Source organism: Periplaneta americana, chromosome 17 (genome assembly GCF_040183065.1).
Source record: "Periplaneta americana isolate PAMFEO1 chromosome 17, P.americana_PAMFEO1_priV1, whole genome shotgun sequence".
NCBI lineage: Eukaryota > Metazoa > Arthropoda > Insecta > Blattodea > Blattidae > Periplaneta > Periplaneta americana.
This window is the reverse complement of record NC_091133.1, coordinates 37,899,670-37,921,016: the sequence shown is the minus strand read 5'-3', so window position 1 is coordinate 37,921,016 and position 21,347 is coordinate 37,899,670. Positions and strand designations below refer to the sequence as shown.

Below are 21,347 nucleotides of genomic sequence, written 5' to 3'. Positions count from 1 at the left end.
TAGTGACTGTCATTTTTATTGTTGTACTTTTTATTAATCATTAAATAAGGCACTTCGAAGCTTTAACATAATTTTAAATGATAAGTCCCTCTCAATGGACATTCAAAAACAATCTTGTAAATAACTGAAGTAACTTGAAATTATTTTATTAAGAAATTTAATGTGTTGCATAAGCTTAAAACATTCGTGTTACTGACTGCACGAAACAATTTATTATGTAAATCACGTATGTGTATGTTGTAAGGGAGAGGTATGCCTTTTTTAAATGGAGGTATGCCAGGGGGAAATCTTGGAGTAGCATACCGCCTGTGATTTTTTTCCCCACTTCCCTCACTGTGTTTACCAATGTAAAGAGAATCCTTTCTGAATGTCAAAATCTAATGCAAAGTTCATAATCACACTGTAAGCTTTACTGAATTTAATCTCCTTTGGTTGATATTTCTGAAAACCGAGTTTTTCCAATGCATTTTTGTCAGAACCTATTTGGGACAAATCATTTTCATCTTAAAATAATGCTAGAACTATGAAATATTGGAATGTTATTATTTTTAGCCACATTGAAAATTACTAGAAAATCCGTACTTTAGTTTCATAATGTACATTTCAATTAGACTACACGTGTAAAATTATATATTTATTAGTTATTTTCACATATACTCTATATATGTATATTTATATAAAATTTTCTTTTCAAGTAATACTTTTTTCCTTGACATGATTAATGTTATAGGTCAATAATCGTTTCACTTAGTTTAAAATTAATTTTCTTCCTTTTCAGATTAAGCGTAATGTGAATAATGGAAGGCGTCCTACAAAAACAGCAAGCAGAGATGTTCACTTAGTTGCCGTGATTGTTCCAACTTTTACAGTAAACCGCCATTGTACTTTACCCCCATGTTTCTACAGGAGTATAAATCACCAAAGTTTTAATTAATTAGCACACAAACAACGCAGTACAGCGAGTGTATATAACATGTTCCTAGCAACTAACGCTCAGCAGGATTCATTTCACACCGTTTCTGAAAGATAAGACCTGCAGAATCGTACGTGAACTGGCATAGTTACACAATCCTGCAGCGAAATTATAAATTCAGATTAAATTAGTTGTGACATTTATAGGTATTTTAAAATGAATTTATTATCCCGTATTGTAAGAAGTTCTTTCTGTGGTCTGACTACATTATTCATTATTCATATATTCTTTATCTAAGAATATTATTTTGACTGAGTGTAATTACATTCAGCCTAGAATAATCGTTACAGTCGTAAAGATTTCACAGACTTGTAGTTCATAGAAATAATAAATGAATACTTCATCTCATTTCTTACACAAGCATACTGTAATAATAAATACGTTCATCTTTTTCAGATGATATTAAATATAGATATATTTATTGCAACAAAACTCAACGCATCATAAAACAAGTTTAAACTTCAAATCTCCAAACACTACATTATAAATCTGGTTGTCTGAAGGACGATTACAGCGCACCAGTGAGACACTACCGTGCAGCATCTTCTTCTGTCTTATTCCAGCGATTTTATTTCTGTTTACATCGATTTATGTGCAATTGGTGTCTTGGAAGATTCCAGTAACATAATTGTAAATAATTTTGTACCTTCAAAAAGAAAACAGAATGTACAAATGTGAGAAATTATGGTACCGGACTCTCAAGACACATATTTATTGAAATTAGTTTTCAACAACAGAATCTTTCTGTAAAGATTGTAATTTTATAGCAAATAAAATGTATTTTCATCTTATATTGTTGTTTGTCTTTTATGCACTGTTATTATGCTTTGCTCTGATGTTCTTCCCCATTCACTGTACTTTATATGTCTTTGCATTGTTATATTATGAGATTTAGTAAATTTTTTGGTCCCTGTTTTTGTGTTGTAGGAAATTGTCTCGGCAGATTTTAACGCATAATTCATTTCAGGTTTTCAACAACGAACATTTCAACGACAACTTGCCATTGAATTATGGCGGTGGAAGTACAAGGAAGACTATCTCACTCCGTCTCACAGTTGTTATTGTTTGTGATTTTGAACACGTGATGGTAACATGGATCATGGGTCGCGGCGGCAGGCGGCATCAGCGTGCACGACCTCCTGATTTTCTCTTCCAAAATACAACGATTAAGAATAAGCTGTAGTGCGTAACAGACTCCTCCCACCGTTGGAGCTAGTGAGTGTTGTGAATAAGTGTAACTGTGTTTCGTGCTCAGTCTCCTTACCGCCGTATTCGATGTGGCTGCTTCATGTGCTCCCCGTCAATCGAAGTTATCATGGAACGGTGTTAAACACTTCAGTGTTCATCGGTGTGTAGAAAATAACAATTACATTTTGAGTTCAAATTTAACATCATAAAAATGGATTCAGTTAAAAGCGTTCCACCAAACTCTACCTCTGCATCACCGGCGTCTCCAACGCTGGGTCAGCAGAACTACGTCCAGAGCATCGATCTGATCATCAGCGACTACATGGAGAGACTGGGCACGAGGCTGAACATCCTAGAGACTGAACTGAAGTATGCATGGCGGGCGCTGGATCTCCTTTCCCAAGAATACATCAAGATGTGGGAGCGACTAGAGAAGTTGGAGATATTACTCTATGAACAACAGAGTGTAATCGCACAACTGCTCGAATTCTACACCGTCATGGGGACAGCGGAGGGATCAACAGAGGAGCGCACGGCTGTTGCAGCAGCGTCGGAAAGCACGTTGGCAGCGACAGAAACAGCCGATGACGAACTGCAACGTACCATCAAAGACTTAATGGAAGATGCCGCAGCAGCCACGGTGGCAGGACGCGACGTTGTTGGAGAAGTTTCGAGTTCTGATATCACGGGGTCATCTTCCAGTGCTGCCGCCATCATTTCTGAGTTACAACTAGAAATGGGGATGGGAGAAATGATACGCATGCCAGACGAAGCCTTTTACCGCAGTCTGAACAACGCGTATCGTGATGATTTAGGCGGTTCTGAGTCTACTGTGGCTCCAGTTGTGTCTTCCTCTCAGCTAGGAATGATCTGGGAAGAAGCTGAAGACGTAGAAGAGAGTACGAACAAGGAGGAACCGAGAGAGGGACTTGATAGAGTGGAACAAGGCGAGGAGACGCAGGAGGTATTTAGTGCACTAGACTACAAGGACTATAGAGGTAACTCGCCGTGTGTTAATGAGCAAGATCTCGCTCAACTGACGAGACTGAGTGTAATAGATCAGGTGGCACTAGAGAAACTTCAGGAACTCGACAGACTTACCACAAAACTTCAAAAGGACTCTCAGAACTTAAAAGAACTTCAAGATCGTTTGTTAGAATCACCAAAACACCAATACCAAAAGGAGTCGAGAGAAAGCGAATCTACAACTACGAGAGCACTTACGGATGACACAAGTGTTATAGATGAGCAATTGAGGCAGATATATGCGGAATCTGAATTAGAGAACTGGAGTTTCTCGAATTCAGCACGTGGTCTTTCTGAGTTGATATTGCTGGCAGGTACAACGACTCTACCAAGCGGCCTCAGTAGCGGTAGTAAGTCTCGGCCTAGTTCACGACTCTCCACAGACAGTGGAGGCGCTACTACAGATTCCGAAGTAGCATCCGCTTTATCTGGTTTTAGATCAAATGTATCGCCAACAACATCTCCAAGACATCGGGTTCTTCTTGAGTCCTCCAATTCTATGGCTACTTCTGGAATGTTGTCATCACAGACACCCAGCAGGCTGGGCTATAATTCCTCCAACTTATTACAAGCTGATATCACTTCCTCTTCCTGCGGATTGGCGACATCCCCCAAACCGCTCACAGATCGTTACGACTTAAGTCCTTATGCTCCAGAATACACGGATGCACAAGTATTTCAAAGTATGGTGGGTGGATCGTATTCTCAAACAACGCCCGGCTCGTTTGTATCGGCAGCGAATCAGAATCTGAGCTCACCGCCAGCACTTTCCGGTTCCAGCATTCGAACGCGACAAGATGGTTACATTGGTGGTGGTGGCGGTGGTAGGTTAGATTTGGATTTAACAGAGAGTCGAACGCCGCCTTCTCCTTCTCCTACGAGTCCGCCGCCACCCGCACCTCGTGATAGTGGAGATGCCTTTCTTATGCCCGCCGCGGAACCCGGGGCTGGTGTAACACTTGCTTCTAGTCCATCTGCACTTCTTGGTGCATCGGCTACAAGTACTACGTCAATTACTTCTCCGTCGACTGAACAGCAAGGACGTTTAAGTCCTCGCACTCCTCATTCCCCCAAATCTCCAAGACTGTCTCCAAAGAATATAGTTAAGTCTACATCCGTCAATATTGGAACGGCTAAATCTGATTCTGGTCTTTCTTCCATGAGCGGTTGGTCTAGCGTCGAGAAATCGCCAGGCTCACCTAAGAGTGTTATTAGTAGTACCAACAAGACACCAACATCTTCATCATATGCTTCTGACTCTCTATTAGGACGTGGTCATCAGCAACAACTTGCGACATCACCTATGGCTCCTCAAATGCATTTGTCCTCTTCGTCGTCCATTTCGCCACAAGAATCTCGCACATATAATGCCGTTGCTACCTCTGAACCCTATATCTACAATGCACCTCATTCGCCACTCCCTCCTCTCCCGCCAGCTCTTGCTAATTCCTTAATAGCAACTGGTCATCATCACCCATCAGCATTCACAAGTGTCAAGTCACCAACAAGCCTGGGAAGTAGTACGCCATCCATTGCTGGCGACACTGGAAACCTATTACCTTCCCCTGTGCCAAGTTCTGAAATAAGTATCAGTCCAAGGGGGCGTACCCATCGCGTCCCAAAATCGCCCAGTACAAGCGCAATTACCACTTCCGCAACAACATCTGTAACGCCATATGGAGAATTCCTATATCGTAGTGAACAACCTGCTATATATTCCGTCGCCGGCAGCAATAGACAGCAATCGTTCACGTCCGTGTACACGAGCGGCACGTCAAGTTACGCTCCTAAATCATCGGCATCCGGTTATCCAGATTTGGTTGAGCCATGCAGCAACAACGAACAACACATAGCCCAAACTTACCGATATCAGGTTGAACCGGAACGCGTTACATCACGGAGTCATTCCGTTGGAAATTATCCTACAACTTGTGCCTCTTCAAGTTCTCACTCAAGTAAGAAGAATCTATCCAGAGTACATTCTACTGGATCTGCTCCTCCAGGCGGCACCGGTGTTGCAAATTTAGAAGGTTACAAAACGGCCATGTATCGCACAATGTTCCCTACGGGAAATATAACAGATGCGTTATCTTACTATCCTACCAGTACTCGTTATGAGTCGACACCGTCCGGAAATCAGCCACGGCCAGAATACAATCACGGTCCCGCGTGGATGAACAGTCCGCAGGTTCATATGGACGCCGTAGCTGCCAGTCAAATGAAACATGATCACACATCAACCTCTCTTAGGTCAATGGACAATACTGTCGTTCCTGCAGGTGAATGTGGTTTCATGCCGCCCCAGTACATAGATCCAAGGCGATATCCACAACATCCTCAACAACACTATGGTCAGCCTCCAGGGAAAGAGAGAGTTGGTGAGCAAGATGAAAGCTACCCTCGAGAATACTCCTGGGGGCAGCGTCCCGACATGCAGTACCTGGAACTTGATTTAAGGAAAAGGAATATTCCTGATCAGCAACTACACGATGGTCAGTACTACGATCCCAGTGGTGTGATTGTCTCTCAGTCGGGATATATCTCCATTGCTGCTGATATAAAAGACAGTAACTTCCCGCAGGACGAGAAGGTAAGCAAGAAAGGAAAATTAAAATCAGCGATGAGTTCCGTCAGCAGTTGGTTACCTGGACTGCACCTCAGCAAACGTCACCGTTCCCATTCATTACCGGCCGGTGTTCGACGTGAGGATCTTGTTCTATCGAAGGAACATGGGAGAGGTTTCACTACTCCAAGAGGAAAAGGCCAACATTCTATAAGTACTTTGCCACGGAAGAAAAAGAAAAATCCATTGGCATCTACAATGTCCGGAATATTGCAAAAAGCTAAACGTCGCAGTCACCATACTCAGTCATTATCGGATCCGGAACAATCAGAAACAGAATGGAGTGGTCGTCAGAGTGGATTCTCAGAAGATAGCGAGGATAGTGTGTTCTCAGACGTTCCATCCGACACAGGGGTATTTGCAAAAGTAGCTCATGGCATGCCACGACAACACAGTTTACAGCAGCAGCAACATCAGCAGCAGCAACATCAGCAGCAGCAGCATCAGCAGCAGCAGCAGCAACAGCAACAACAACAACAGCAGCAGCAGATAATATCCAATACTAGAATGGGTCCCAGGAGAGATTCCGATATGGAACAAGTTAATGAACTGCCTTATGACACCGAGCCTCAAGAAATGAAACCTTTAGAAAGTGATACTTCCAATTTGTTTCCTACTGTAGGCGAAGTAAAGAGAGCAGCGACACAAGTTGTAACGACAACTGAAGATACACCTGGTAGCGAAAGACTTCAATTCCCTCCTGTTGCATTAGGGGGAGCTTCTAGAGAATTTGCTGTCTCTCGTGCTCTTGGAAAATATCGTCAGCGACAATCTTCCACCGTATCTGTTGATGATCAGACGGTGCAAGAAGATGCGTCTGCCGCTAAATCTAATGAACAGATCCCAGCTCTCATAACAAAAGATGAACAAGAAGTTGAGGAATGTATATATGACGAGCCGGCATTGGAAACAAGTATAGAGGAACCACCTGACAGCAGTATATTGCAGCCACCATCCAGAACAGAAGAACATCCAACCATAGAAGCTAGTCCGTCTGTTTCCAGTATGCGCAGTTACGCCAGTGGCAGGCATCTTGTGACTCGACACCAGCAGAGCCTTGAGATTCCTTGGAGCGGATCTCGTGGAGAAGCTGACGAAGACAGTCGAAGTACTCACTCGTGGCGAAGCACATCGAGAGTGTCTTCCAGAAGGCAGAGCACTGAGGACAGCATAGACAGCGAGGACGAGTGGTACTGTTACGAACTTCGGAAATTGGAAGAAATGGAAAGACAGCAGGATGCTGAGCCCACTCAAGAAGAGAAATCCGAAACTTTTGAACCAGATGAAGACGTGAAAGAACAAATGTCATTCGTTCTCCAAGAACTGCGACTGAAAGCGAAAACTCGAGAAGGTGTGCTGGATGAAGAGGATTACAATCGCCAAGTGCGCGCAAGATCAGAAGGATCTATGACGGGTTGGGAAGAAGCTAGAGGCGAAACTAGAGTTGAAGAACCTGAACCTGAGGCCATCATTTCTGAGGAATCACAGCAAGTGATAGAAACTGAAGAACCGAAGAAAAAAAGTGTAATGAGACTTAGAGACGATGATGAATCGTCATCTGGTGAAACCAGCGGCCCCGATAGTCCACATCAGAGCATGGATGAAATGGAAGTGGATGAGGAAGAAGAAGCCGCAATGGAAGCAGAGTTGGCGAGATCTTTGAGAAGTTCTAGCGCCTCAACTCTACGTCAAGGAGAGAAGCAATTCCAGGGCTCAGACTCTCTCAGCAGGGAGGGGTCAGTGAGTGTTCCTCCAAGTGAGGTCTCGATGAGCATTCCAGTTAGTGACGGCTGGGATTCTGAAGAAACGGCAACGGTGCGAGAAGGTTCCGTCAGCGTACCTGCTAGTGACGTATGGGAAGGGGAGGGTGAAGGTGAAGGCGAGGGGGAAATGGGTAGTGACTTCAGAGAGGGAGCCGAGAGCTCCACGCCGTCTGTTCCGAAGCTGAAGATAGACACTGACAGCAGCAGCACGACGAAGGAAGATGCCGCTTCGAAGGACAGCGGGCCGATGGGCAGCAAATGGAAGCTTCTGAAGGCACTGAAGGAGAGGAAAGCAGAGGAGAAGATTCAGGAGGCGGCCACAGCTACAGCGGCAGCCGAGGCAAAGTCCAATACGGCCACGGTACGTCTAGCTGTGTTGAGATTAACAGAAAACCAGCGTATGTAAAATGACATTGTTAACATGGGTGTATTTGGCTCCCTTGTTATTTCTTGTGCATGTTTAAATGTGTAATTTCGTATAAGTTACTTACGGATTTAGAGACCTTTTCCCACATGAATATCTTCATAGGCATTAATTAAGAATGCTTTACTGGGCCCAATATTACTACAGTTCCGCTTTAAACTGAATTTTTGCTACATTGTGAATTTTCTTACAAAATAATATTAATTTGCACAATCTGTGTAATGTTATACCAATGTTAGAGGGCACACATAAAGTAACGAAAGCCACAAATAGGCTAGCTCAGGGTAGATAACGCTTATTGTTCACACTGTTCACAGGCTCCTTTGAAATGTAAATACTTTAAGTTTTGCATTTGAGGAAGGGACAGTTGTCAAAATATCGAACGTATTCAGTGCTATTTATTCTATTGTCTATTAAATCCTATACAGTAATAAAAATAATATATTGTCGCAATGCAGAAAAGAAACTTGCAAATGCGTTTTAAATTACTGTACTGAGTTTGTAACTCGGTGTAAATAATCTCAGGAATAGCATGAGGTTAGGAAACTAAGATAACGGCTAAGCTTCTAGATTAATAGAATTTTCAGAAAATACTGAGACATGCTCAGAATTGCATTATTTCCTAAAATTTAAATTTCAATTGAAAAATGTCGACCGGATAGATTTCAATTTAAACTTATGTAGGTAAGACCGATATATCACTGACTGCATGGGCGAAAGGTATAAAGCACGATTGATGGTATTAGTAGAACAGTAGAATCACGTAGAAATATTGTATTTGCAAAGTAGAGGCAATGAACAAAAACCATATTCTTCCCGTAATTTGTACAATGTATTTACATATACATTTTCAATATTTATACTTGACATTTATATTCTCTAGCCAATAAGACGTAAAATAATAATATTACAAATAGAATAGGTGATTGAGATCAGGAATGTTGAAGGAAATTATGTACATAGAGTGATTTTTCTCTACACAGTTAGTAGGCCTAGTTAGTTTATAGAATGAAGTGGAATTGGATGATGATAAAATTGTGACAGAATAATTCGTTGGCTGTTGCATAATGCTTTGTTTTCCTTCCAACGTATACGAATCGTATACGAAAATATTTTCAATTAAAGACGATTTACATATCAAATTCAGCCATCCTGAATTGTCATGATTGTCAGAGTCACGAAGTGTAAAGAATTGTTGTAAATTATGTGTAAGTAGAGTAGAAATTTATTTAATCAGAATTCAGTAAAAACACGTCCCGTCTCCCGGTCGATTATTACTCTCAAGCTTAGCCATTCAAGATATTTCTGAGCACGACAAGGTTTATGAGACTGTGTTTGTGTCCAGCTGTGATTCATGATCACTGAATCTGTGCAGTGCAAACAAATAGTCTCTCTTGATATTTACTACCGAGTTACATTGATGGAAAGAGTTGCATATGATGCATTAACAAAATTTATCGTTACTGAAGTTACGGTACGCGTATATCATATCTATAAACTTAAATTGTGATATACGTGTGGGAATTTCATATTTTAATAAAAAAAAACCTCTTATTTATATTTATTTACAATTTAACGCACATTTCCTACAAAAATATATCTCCATGCCAATTCTAAACATAAAATGCGTATTTATTCATATCAGATATCAGTATACCTACAGAAATACGTAGTAGTGTGCTACAACTTCCTGTATAATCAGATATTGAAATAGTCGTGCGAAAATTAATACAAGCAGTACAACATATGAAGCAATAAACGAAATGTATCAGTATTGAAATTGTGAGATAGTTCGGTCGTTAATTAGTGATGTGTCTGTAGTGTAAGCGAAATACAAGGTTGCTATTCTGCATCTTATCATACAGTGTTAGTAGTAATTCATGCTAATGTAGTTTAATTTTCACACTAGAACACGTTAATTAATAAGTTCTTTGGCATGAATATTTCCTGCTCTTAATTAATGTCAGATATGATATTCGCTATATCTTATTTGGAGGATATCGTTCATAATAACTTGGACTTCTAATTGAAAATGTACACTTATGAACGAAGAAAAAGATATGTTGGAACGCTAACATGTTCTGAACATACATTTGGGATTGTTAAAAAATATAAATTATATTGTATATCAGTGTATTTCTTAAGTAAGTTGAAGATGTGACATTCTATCATATTCTAAAGTTAGTTATTTTATGATAATTGCCATTGTTCTCAGATTAGTGTTCTTTCACGACTAGTGTTGAGAAAAAAGAAAGAGATATTTGGCTGCATGATAAGAAAAGCTCAGCTATTCTTGTCTTTGTCTTGTGTCTCTGATGAATACAATCGAGCCTTCTAATTAAAAATAACTTAACAAAATCTATTAAGAAAGATTAAATAACTTTTGAAACTACTTACAACGTTTCTTGCTAATCTTCTTAACGAAGTTCATTTTCTAAGAAAAAAAAAAAGAAGAGAAGAGTAGGCTACATTTCTTTATAACTTAATGCATTTAAGAGGAAATATTTTAGATTAATGTATTAATGAATTTTATGAGATTGTTTTAGATAGGTAATTTTTGCTTGGAGTATAATTAAATTCCACTTCAAGGGGCTTACATTACCTTGCAAAGGATTATTCAAGAACGTCAGAGAAGCTCAGAATCATGTTATGAAGCTTCTTGTTGGACGTGTATGAGTAGAAAAATTATTATACATTTCATTTTTCGAAAAGGACTGCAGAGCTGCTTTGCTCAGAAACTCCAGTAATAAAAGCGTTACAAATTTTGCTAGTGTATTGAATTTCAATGTAGGTCTCTCAGTTGAGATTATATAACTCGTATTTCATTCGCTATTATAATTCCCACCTCAATGAACGATAGAAATCTTTGTAGTGATGTTGTGGATGTTGTAGTACAGAACACTAAACTCTGTACTTTAGTCGTCTATGCCAGTAGAGTGCTCCTTGGAAAAGTAGAACCTTCCCGTCAATTACTTTCTAGTCTTCCTATTAGCCGCTGAAATTTTGTTGAATATAATTACTGTATTTAGTGCATTTCATCTGAAATCAGGTACCCGAACCTATTATACATATTCACAGAGGTTCACTTATCGCAATTAAAATAATATATTACACTTCTGAAATATTTTAATTTTCATAATGGAATAAATATTTATGACATATTACAATAAGTTTTTTTTCAATAATTAAGCTCGGTGAGAAAAATGTAATATTATTCCACAACTACAAAAATTACAAATATTTCTTCACAGTTCGGGTCCAATTTCACTTTCGATGTCATATATATTACTGAATAACTTGTCTGGTATAGAATTGTTAATTGCGTTGGGAGCGCTACGAACTGCGAAATGTCGAAGTAAGGGAAAATTTTCCGTTCATTGTAAAATGAAACAATTACTGCAATAACTCTGAAAAATAAATATTAAGAATTACAATTTTCAGCGTTCATGGGTAATAACATGTACAGTATTTTAATAATCTTGAAAGGTCTACACTCAGCACAAAGAATTCGCTTCATCTACAATTAGACTGTAGGGTATCAGCATACTGTATACAATATACTTTCAGCTGGGCAACACTGTACTCTACATGGGCGACCCCGCTTAAATAAGACAAAGCAAAAGTTCCTCCCTTCAATATTTGCAATGAAATACCAAACAAGTTATAAAACAAGATTTATCCGAAGGTATTCTTTATTTTCAGGGCGATTAATGATTGCTAAATGTTTATTTAGAGATATATAATTTTATTACTATTTCAAATATAGAAAGCTTTAATTAATCTTTTTAATTACGATAAAATTAAAAGAAATACCTTCAATATCCAACTCAAGTCTTCCTAATATATTCCAACAAGGATTGTTTTATACAACTTGAGACAAATATTGGAATTTACAAACAATATAATTGAATGTATTTTAAACTGTTGTAGATTTCTGTGCGTTTGATAAGTTGTCTTCTGTGTAGCTTGTATACTTATATAACTTGACACAAACTGTGGTATGTTTGTGTCGCATACATATCAATATCTGTTGTTATCGTTGTTAAATGTGTAACTTGTACTTGTTTGGCGCATTTTATTTATATGTATATTTGTAATCACGATATATATGACAAGACATTGCAGCACGAACTATTAAAATTGTTAATGTAAGGACTGGTGGGAAAGTCAGGCACTATTCAATTTGTTCTGTTATATTTGGCCTAAATAATTCCAAGCCATTAATCTATGTATTATCTGTTATGAAATGGCCTGAAAAACAAAACACAGCTTGCCGTCTAAGTAATAATTTTAAGTTCCTGACTTTTCTATAATTTTGTATTTGATATTTTACATTTGTATTTGGTATTACAGTATATTATATAATAATTGTATTACTGTTATGCTTAATATTGTTTTGTTATACATTTGTTATTATGTTAATTATTGAAACCCTGTATTTTATATTAATATATAAATAGATTTTTATTAATTTATTATTTCTTTCTGTTTCTTTTTTAGAATGGCGCAGGCGCAGGAGGCGACAGTGGAGGTCGTGCGAACGGGTAAGTTAAGCGAATTTTTAATCAAATATCTAGGGAAATCCTCGCTTCAGAAAACTAATCTGACTGTCACTGCTGGAGATGGCATAAGAGAAAAACTCAGTTGATTTTCTTAGTCGAGGAATTTCCTGGATACTCCCCGAACTATGTGACAATCTTTTCGTAACTACACAACTTTTTTTTCTTCAATTTACTGATCATAAAATGTTCTAAACAGTTTTCTTATTAGCATTTTTTCAAATATGTTGCTGAGTTTGATATTGTTAATTTAAGTTTAGAGCCTCTTTAATTCGTAGCCTTTCTATATCTTCCTTGGACGACTGACAGCGGCCTGTTACAGGTATGTTATACAACTTCAAAAGAACAATGAATTTTGAAAGTAGGATAGAAAATAAACTAACTTGTGCAGATTAGTTTCTCTATAAAATTGAAGATTATACCTAAAAGATGTATAACTAGATTTTTTCCTGTTGCTTACAAAGTATATGAAAGTAAAGCTCATGCATTATGTCCAGATACTCCCCCACTCTTCCTACAGAGCTGCGCACGAGATCGGATGAGTCTACGCCCGACCTTCCCTTCTACTCCTACTCCCTGCACAGAAACGTTGTTCCCCTACTGCGCATCGCGAGTGTCTTGACAAAATGCATGAGCTGTACACTGAGTTTCAAAGTTTGCATCTATCTTCGTCTTCAGGTGAACAAAAGCACGAGAAGGGTGATCGGCTCTCCAGAATCATTATAAATGGCTAAAACCACAAAGTAGGCGAAGTGTCATTAACAAAAGAACAAAATACTTTAGGTGGTTCAAAATCACAAGAAAGGGATCTAAATGGTCGTGTAAATTATAAGACTATGTGAGTTCCTATATATAGGCTGATTCACGAGGATTTGCCGTGTAGCTTTGAAAATATTGAGATTAGGTCAAATGTTTATATGACACTTTTTGCTCAGAATGTCTTCGGAAATAAGCTCCGTAAGTGACGGTAAATCCTGGTGAATCACCCTGTATACATATACATATACACGTGGACCGGATATCGTGAATCTGATATTGACAGGTGGGCAACCCTGCCTCGGCCCCTGACATCCGTACACGAATAGTACAAGCACAGGGGCCCGGAGCCCCAGCCCGTTCCTATATCATGATCGGAAACTCGTACTCCCCCCCCAGGACTTCACACCAACCTATTTTTACTATTGCAGATGATAAATTAAATGAGGGCTGAGGTGGAGAGTGTTGGTGGAATGATAGAGAGAAACAGAAGTACCCCAGACAAGCCCTCTGCAATGTCAGCTTTGTCCACTACAAATTAGATCATGATCCAGCCGAGGATCAAAACCGGGCAGTCTGGATGGAAGACAAATGAGCTAGCACGGCATATCACACAGGGAGCTTCTTAGTATCTTTCCACCTGTTATTGCATTTAAAGACATTTCTGAGTCAAGCGAAAAGACTTGATTTATTCACAAGCATGAGAAACCACCATCAATAACTTCAGCTGGTCTATAACGACTTACTTGCATAATGTTTCGCAAAGATATCTGGATATATAAAAATGTCCGAAACCTGTTGCTATTCTATATTGTCTGCTACTTTATACTTTATTTAAATTCTTATTATTTTTAAAAGTCCTAAAATCAGAGAGAAAATTGTCTGTTTTAAAATATGATCAAATCTTACATAAATTAATACAAATATACTTATTATAGATAATCAATATAAACTATATTATCTTTATTATAAAACCTAGAAGAAAAAGAATTAGCCACGAAATCCCGTGAAGGGCAAGGGCGTCCTGACTATGCAGGGTGGCTTGTCAAGCAGTTCCCGGATAGCCACTCCGGGAATGATGGTCACTTTTGTAATGTAATAGTTTGGGATGCTATCTGGGTTAACACTGAAGGGTCCACTGTTCACTAGTCACTGTTTGGGTTGCAAGTCACTTTGTGATGAGTTTCCATTGTTGTCTGTCTTTCTCTGTTCTTGACCATAGATGGCCGAATCTTGATCTAAGTTCGGCTGCCCACTTTGTCTTCTGTCTTCCAGCGTTGCGTTTGTCAATCCTTGGGTCGCATGTCGTAAGGATGTATGTCCACCGGTTCTCGTTGAGTCGCATCACGTGTCCTGCCCATTTCTTTTTCAGCTTGTCGGCCGTTTCTGCTGCGTCTTTGAAATGTGTTTGTCTCCTTATGTCTTCGTTACGTTGTCTGTGTTTGAGTGTGGTGTTCAGCATTATCTAGAAGGGTTCATAATAGTACATTATGCAACGAGCCTATAATGAAGGTAATTAAGAAGCGAGTATGGATAATTATGAAACAAGCGCAAGCGAGTTTCATAATTTTCATACGAGCTTCTTAATTACCATTATAGGCGAGTTTCATACGACTTTTTATGCTCGACCATATTTCTAACTTGATATTATTAATTTTCTTTGTATCTGACCTTGACCAGTTATGTTGTGAGATGTTGGCAGATGCGAAAGTATTGATTTTTTCCGAGGAACAGATGTTCACATTGACCTTGCTAGGCCATAAGAACCTACAGAGATAAAATTGAAATTAAATTAGACATTGAAAAACGAGATGACAAATTGAATTTATTTTAATATTATTTACAATTAACGCCAATTATTATAGTAACAGAACATAACCTTCTGCGACAGTATTGGATTTCCAGCCTCCGTGACTTTTCGCTAATTCCCTTTCGATTGCATATCCGAGAATAATCGATACTTGCGGTTTTATAAAGGTAGAAAGCTGACCTGACATTGGCTGAACAGTTGTAACCTGAGTCGTCATTGGCTGAAAGACCTGACCTTTAATGAGTAGGTGTACTTTAATGACATGCATTAAAGGTCTGCTACCAGGTGTATAATTACTACATTTCGGCATGGTCGAGCATAAACTTAATTAAACATGAATACAGAGATCAAGAAAAAATATGTTCATAGAAACGCGATACCTAGTTATAAGGAGCAAGCGTAACTGTATATTAACGTACTTATACTGTACACGGGTCGCAAATATTTCTAGGTGGCAGCACAATCCTATATTCGCGAATTGCAAACTAGAGATAATAAGTCACCTAGATTACTCAGGACTACATATAATTACAGTGATTATTCCCATTATAGCAAGTATACATATTTGTTTATTAAAAGCAATAAAGTTTGATTGAGATAACGAAGAAATGTATTTCCCCGGTATAACGCAAAGTCTGTTTTATTTGACATGATTTCCTGCCAGCATTATATTCTGATTCCTGTGATAAGATTTATGATAATGAAGCATTAATATTAACAATATAAATTGCTTCAAACTTTCACATCATATATCACGAAGAAAATGTTAGCTCTTTTATGAAACATCATGAAAATTATATTCTTACGACTAAATTCGTGTAACTATCACCAAATTCAATTTCGTGAAAAATTGAAAAAATTGCTAAATAAGTACACAAATTAAACAAAGTGTGGTAAATCTACCAGTGTTCAGCATTTACATTTATAAAGAAAATATTTATATAAAATTTAGAAAATATTCAGTTAAAAATTTATTTTGTAATTTCCCTTTATTCTGTCGAAAACTACATGGAATTACGAGTAATTTTATACAATTGCCTATTCTCCATCAGATTTAATTTAAATCCAAGACGATTAAAATTGTGCACATGTTCTGTTATTTTATCGGCATTATTTTTTTCTTACCGTTTCATAGTCTTTAAATACTCAAACGTTTGTTTATTATAGGCATTAAGTTTATGCGTTCTTATATATTTATTTGTATATTGTTACAATAACAACTCTATTATTAAAAAGATCTTTATATTTAATTGCACGTACTGTATCCTACAGATACACGATGTTATTTCTTTCAACAATAAAATTTTCAAACGATACTTTCCTTCTCAATATTAAATAATGCAAGGTTTACACCTAAACTTACGTGCGTTGGTGACGGTCTTTGTTTTTCGTTACTGTGAAGTATTATTGCCGTTTTTACATACGAGCTTTGTGTAAGTTTAATTAAAATATTAAAGAAGATAGTTTCAAGTAAAATAGTTCAAACGATATTTTCGTTTATCTTGTCAAATGCTTTGAATAGTCAATTAATCTTTCACTTAAAATGTAACTGTGTTCTTTTCACTTTCTTTAAATTTGCATTAAAGAGAACTTACAGTGCCTACAGCAGCAATCTTTTCTGTATATACGTTAAACTTCTTGGACATTATCTTAAATTAATTGGACTGATCAGTTGTATTATATTTTAATATAATTTGTGTCGTTGTTATTAAATATGCTGAACCCTTGTTATTACTCGACCAAGGCCAGTGGAGTCCTGCAGCCCGGAGCCGTGGCCCTACTGCTTCTGCGTTCGTAATACCGCATCGAGATGGTTCACATTACACCCGCATCTCCACTCGCCTCGGTCGAGTAATAGTTACTGCAGTTATTTCTGTTATTTTGTAAATAGGAGTAGTGCTATTCCTAATTTCCAATTTCATTTAGTTGAAATATAATGAATAAAGGATACTTTTTGGGATAATATTGTCGTGGGCCGTTTCCAGTCTATACATATAAAGCCTTTAGGCTATATTATAAGTTTAATAGATACGAATAAATAATGTCTACATCTTTAAGTAGAATCTACTAGTTTAAGATCAACCACAAAATGAATTTCATGTAATGTTAACAGAATTGTTAATTAAACTGTCAGATATTACACCGAAAAGATCGTCAGTGTCTCTCCGTAAAAACTTTTTAGCAGAACTATTTAAAGCTGTAAGTAGAAATGTCTGTACTGAGACGAAATTACTAAAGTTTTTCATTACAAACGTAACCGTGTTTGAACACGATATCTTCAATTCAAGAAGTTTGAACACGAAGCTTTCCCTGCAACTTCAGTACGCCACTTTGTAACATCGAAATATTCCCACAATCCTTGTAAGAATACATTGAATTTCACTCCACTTTACTCGACTGAAGCACCTGATCCACAGATATACTATGAAATATTCCGGTATCAGGCAGGGATGTTGAGAATAATGAGAGGTTCTAGTAAAGTAAGGGCAATTTGCAGTAATGTAAGTCTTCCTGAAAATATGAGCTTCAAGAGAATCAAAAAGTAACAGTATGTAAACGGACACGAGATACTCTATACCTTAATACTACCAATTTCCTTTCTATCGCAATGTAAGATAAAAACGAAAGATTCCGCCGTTTTCCTCCGCCTTTATGAACTGTTGATGTACCCACATTGAAGCATTATTGTAGATAGATAGATAGACAGACAGACAGACAGACAGACAGACAGACAGATAGATTTATTTGTTCCATAATATTCTTACATTTGCTTTATAGCATAGAATAAAGAACATGTCCAATTCTTACGTTTAACAATAAAATGCAATACATATAAAATGCAAATATGACATATGTACAGAATTAATACCTTAATAACAATAATATTTTATACAATGTAATATGTTTACCATTTAATAGCATTATAATATTTACACAGTACTGTGAAATGTCAAGAATTCATCTACAGAATAGAAAGTGTGAGATATTAAGTAATTTTTTAGTTTTGTCTTAAATAATGCAGGGTTTTGGCTATGATTCTTAATGTCTTCAGGAAGACTATTGAACATTTTTATCGCTATGTAACGTACTGCCCTTTGAAAGCATGATAAATTTGATGATGGCGTATGAAAATCATTCCTTCTGCGGGTATTTATACTATGTATGGCTGAATTAGTTGGAAAATTTTCAATATTACATAAGAGGAAATTTATTGTAGAGTATATGTATTGATTTGTTAAGGTTAGAATCTCTAATTTTTTTAAAAATAATCTACATGATTCTCTAGCCTTTGCTCCAACTATTATTCTAATGGCTCTTTTTTGTAATAAGAATATGCTTGTACTTGTACTTGTACTTGTACTTAGTGATTCATAATAACAGTTAAATAATGTATTAGTATTTAGGTGACATTAAACAAAAAGTTCTTGTAAGATAGGAATAAGTGGTCTGTGGAGTCTTAGTTTCTCGCAAGAGAATATTAACATTTAGATATCTACTTAAAGGGTTGTAACATCTGTACTTTAACACCTACGAGTCAACAATATTTAAAATATTCTAAGCATCTTCATAAAAGCCATAGTTCACAACACTGTTGGTGGAGACATTCATTTTGAGCAGGTATTCTGATTTCCTTCTTCCTCTTACATTGAATACATTCTTTAAAAGTTACTTCTCAAAACTCAGTTTCTCTAGATCATGGATACAGAACTGGCGAGAGAGGGGTGGAAAGCATGGGGAAAGCGTTGGTTCCCCGTCTACAGTCCACCGGCGTTGAATGACGTATCTGTGGCCCGTACGCAATCACGTAAGACAGACACTGAATACAAATCCCATCCCCTACAAAGTCAGTGACGCGAGGCTGGAAGGAAGGGGTGAGTGACGTAACGCCACAATTTTTGCCAAGTTCTGCAAGCTTGCTCTAGATAGATATCATTCATTCATGCTCAAGGGCAAGTCTTTTACTGCAAATCCAGCATTCTACAGGCTTTCCTATTATTTTGCCTTCCTCTTAGTCTCCGCATATGCTCCATTTTGCTTTAAATCATAACAAAATAACATTGTACTATTTCATCTTGTCTTCCTCCACAGTTTCTACTGTTCACAAGACTACAGAAAGTTGGTATCACTATCTTTTCAACGGTCTCTCAGACCCAAAGTCTCCCGTCATACCTTCTCATGTAGTAAGTCAAAGAAAATAGTTGCGACTTCCGCTGTCATACGCTATTCTGGTATTTACTCAATTGTCCAAAGTAAGATCTCTATTATATGCATGCAATATGTAGTCTCTTCTGCTGTACCTCCCGTGTACCGAATATATCGTCTTCGTCAAGTCCATCATTAAAGTCTTTTCCGCCCGTATCCCTGAACAGAGGATTCGCGTTATTTCTCGAGACCGGGCCTTTCGCAAGACTAGTCACTGACTTAAAATGGGTGTCCAATCCGGCGATTTGAAGTCATGGAATTTAAGGTCGCTTGTACTTTGGGTATGATTAATGGATATACTGTTTATGGACCCCAAGTCAAATTCAGCAATGCTTCATAAGGACATAAATACATTCAGTCAGCAGACACTGTTATCATGTAGCAGTACGCTGTAAAGGACGTCGCGTAAGACGAGTTATATGTCTATTTCCAAAAGAAGGACAATAAAGCTATATTTCAATGTCGGAAATGGGACCCAGATCCGCAGCATGTGTAGTCCAAAAAGACACATTGGAGCCATAGCAGAGAACGTAAAATAATAAATAGCCTTAATATTTTTCCTCGTAAAGATAAAATGTGTACACGATATTGGAAAACGTGACCCAGCATTAATTCTACAAACAGTGAAATGCCAATAACATTCTACAGGCCGTGGTCTAATAATTTTTTTGCTGCTTCACTATGAATATTAACACTTACTTGTCATTAAAATATTTCATTTCAACACTGAATTGCTTTTACTGTTGACAGATCAAGAGATATCTTATCGATAAAACTTCTGAACACATCCAAAGTGGAATTTTTCAGTTATTTTGTTCGTAACACTTACCTAGCTATCTGTTATGTAGTTCTTCGCTTCTTTCATAATATTAGTCACATATTACGACAATTCTGAAAGAAATATGTATCACTAATAACTAATCCATTCACTTACAAACACCAACTATTTCCTATAATCTGAAGATCTTAGTCTGGCACTGTAAATAATTCCATTTGTCAGTAAGAGGCTCAAATGAAACTGAATTTTTACTCCCTGTTGTAGGATGATATGTGACGATGATTATAAACATCGTTTCTATATTGGCGAGAAATGACTAGTGGATTTTACTTGAAACTTCTTGTTCAGGAATAGAGTCCTCTTGCATGTCGTAATTCTAACGCACAGATATCCGAGTCACATTTTTCAGAAGAAGCTCGTGCTAAGAATTTTTCAACTTGTGAACGAACACTTTGTTAATTAATAATAAACCTAAAAATTATTCTAAATCTTGGGAGGAAATATTAACAGCAATAGAAATTTTGAATTGTAAACTTCTTTGGCGTATCGTTATGTTACATAAATAATTTTGAAGCGCAAAACCAGCACAATTATAATCTAGGTATCAATTATAAAGTTGATATCGAACAAACTAAGTAAAATACATCAGGGATGTTAATTCAATCACTTGCGGATTAGTTCGCACTGAAAGTACTTCAAGCGACACGTGTATTGTTTCATACATCAGACATGAATGTAACAAAACAGATGCAATGCATAACATCACACATAAGAATGTGTACGGTGGTATATTTTAATGCAATGATGATTTCAAGAGAGAGAAAAATAACGTATGACAGATTCAATTTTGCATAGAGTGCTATATGTTTAGCACGTGATCTTAGAGGTAACAATTGATTGTAATAGAAATATTAAATTACAGCTGATGTATTCCTCGTGGAAAATATAAGAATTTTGAAAAGTGTTGAGTCGAAATTCATCTTTGAAAAATAGGTTTTAAAAATTTTCTTAATTTCTAAAAACACTAATAATAAAATAAAATAGTAAATTTATCAATTTGTGAACTTTTTCTTCAGATTTATGTTCCTACAAAAGATTAAAAGTTCAGTTTATTACATACTTTAATGACTTGCTGGTAACATTATTACATCATGAGATACAAAGTCCGAATACAAATTCATACATGGAATTTTTATATTTAATTTCCTTTTCATTATATTTTTCATTTTTTTCTAGATACACAA

General features: G+C 37.2%; 1 protein-coding gene across 5 annotated transcripts in view; it reads left to right on the top strand.

Annotated features, from left to right (window-relative positions):
- The window catches only part of unc-13, a 762,035-nt gene that overhangs the window by 534,027 nt on the left and 206,661 nt on the right, over positions 1 to 21,347 (top strand). For all 5 annotated transcript variants that reach the window (XM_069816083.1, XM_069816079.1, XM_069816080.1 and 2 more), the window contains exons 2-3: positions 1,941 to 7,934; positions 12,498 to 12,541. In XM_069816083.1, the coding sequence (XP_069672184.1) occupies positions 2,373 to 7,934; positions 12,498 to 12,541 (5,606 nt within the window). In that variant the 5' untranslated portion in view covers positions 1,941 to 2,372. The remainder of the gene's footprint in view (positions 1 to 1,940; positions 7,935 to 12,497; positions 12,542 to 21,347) is intronic.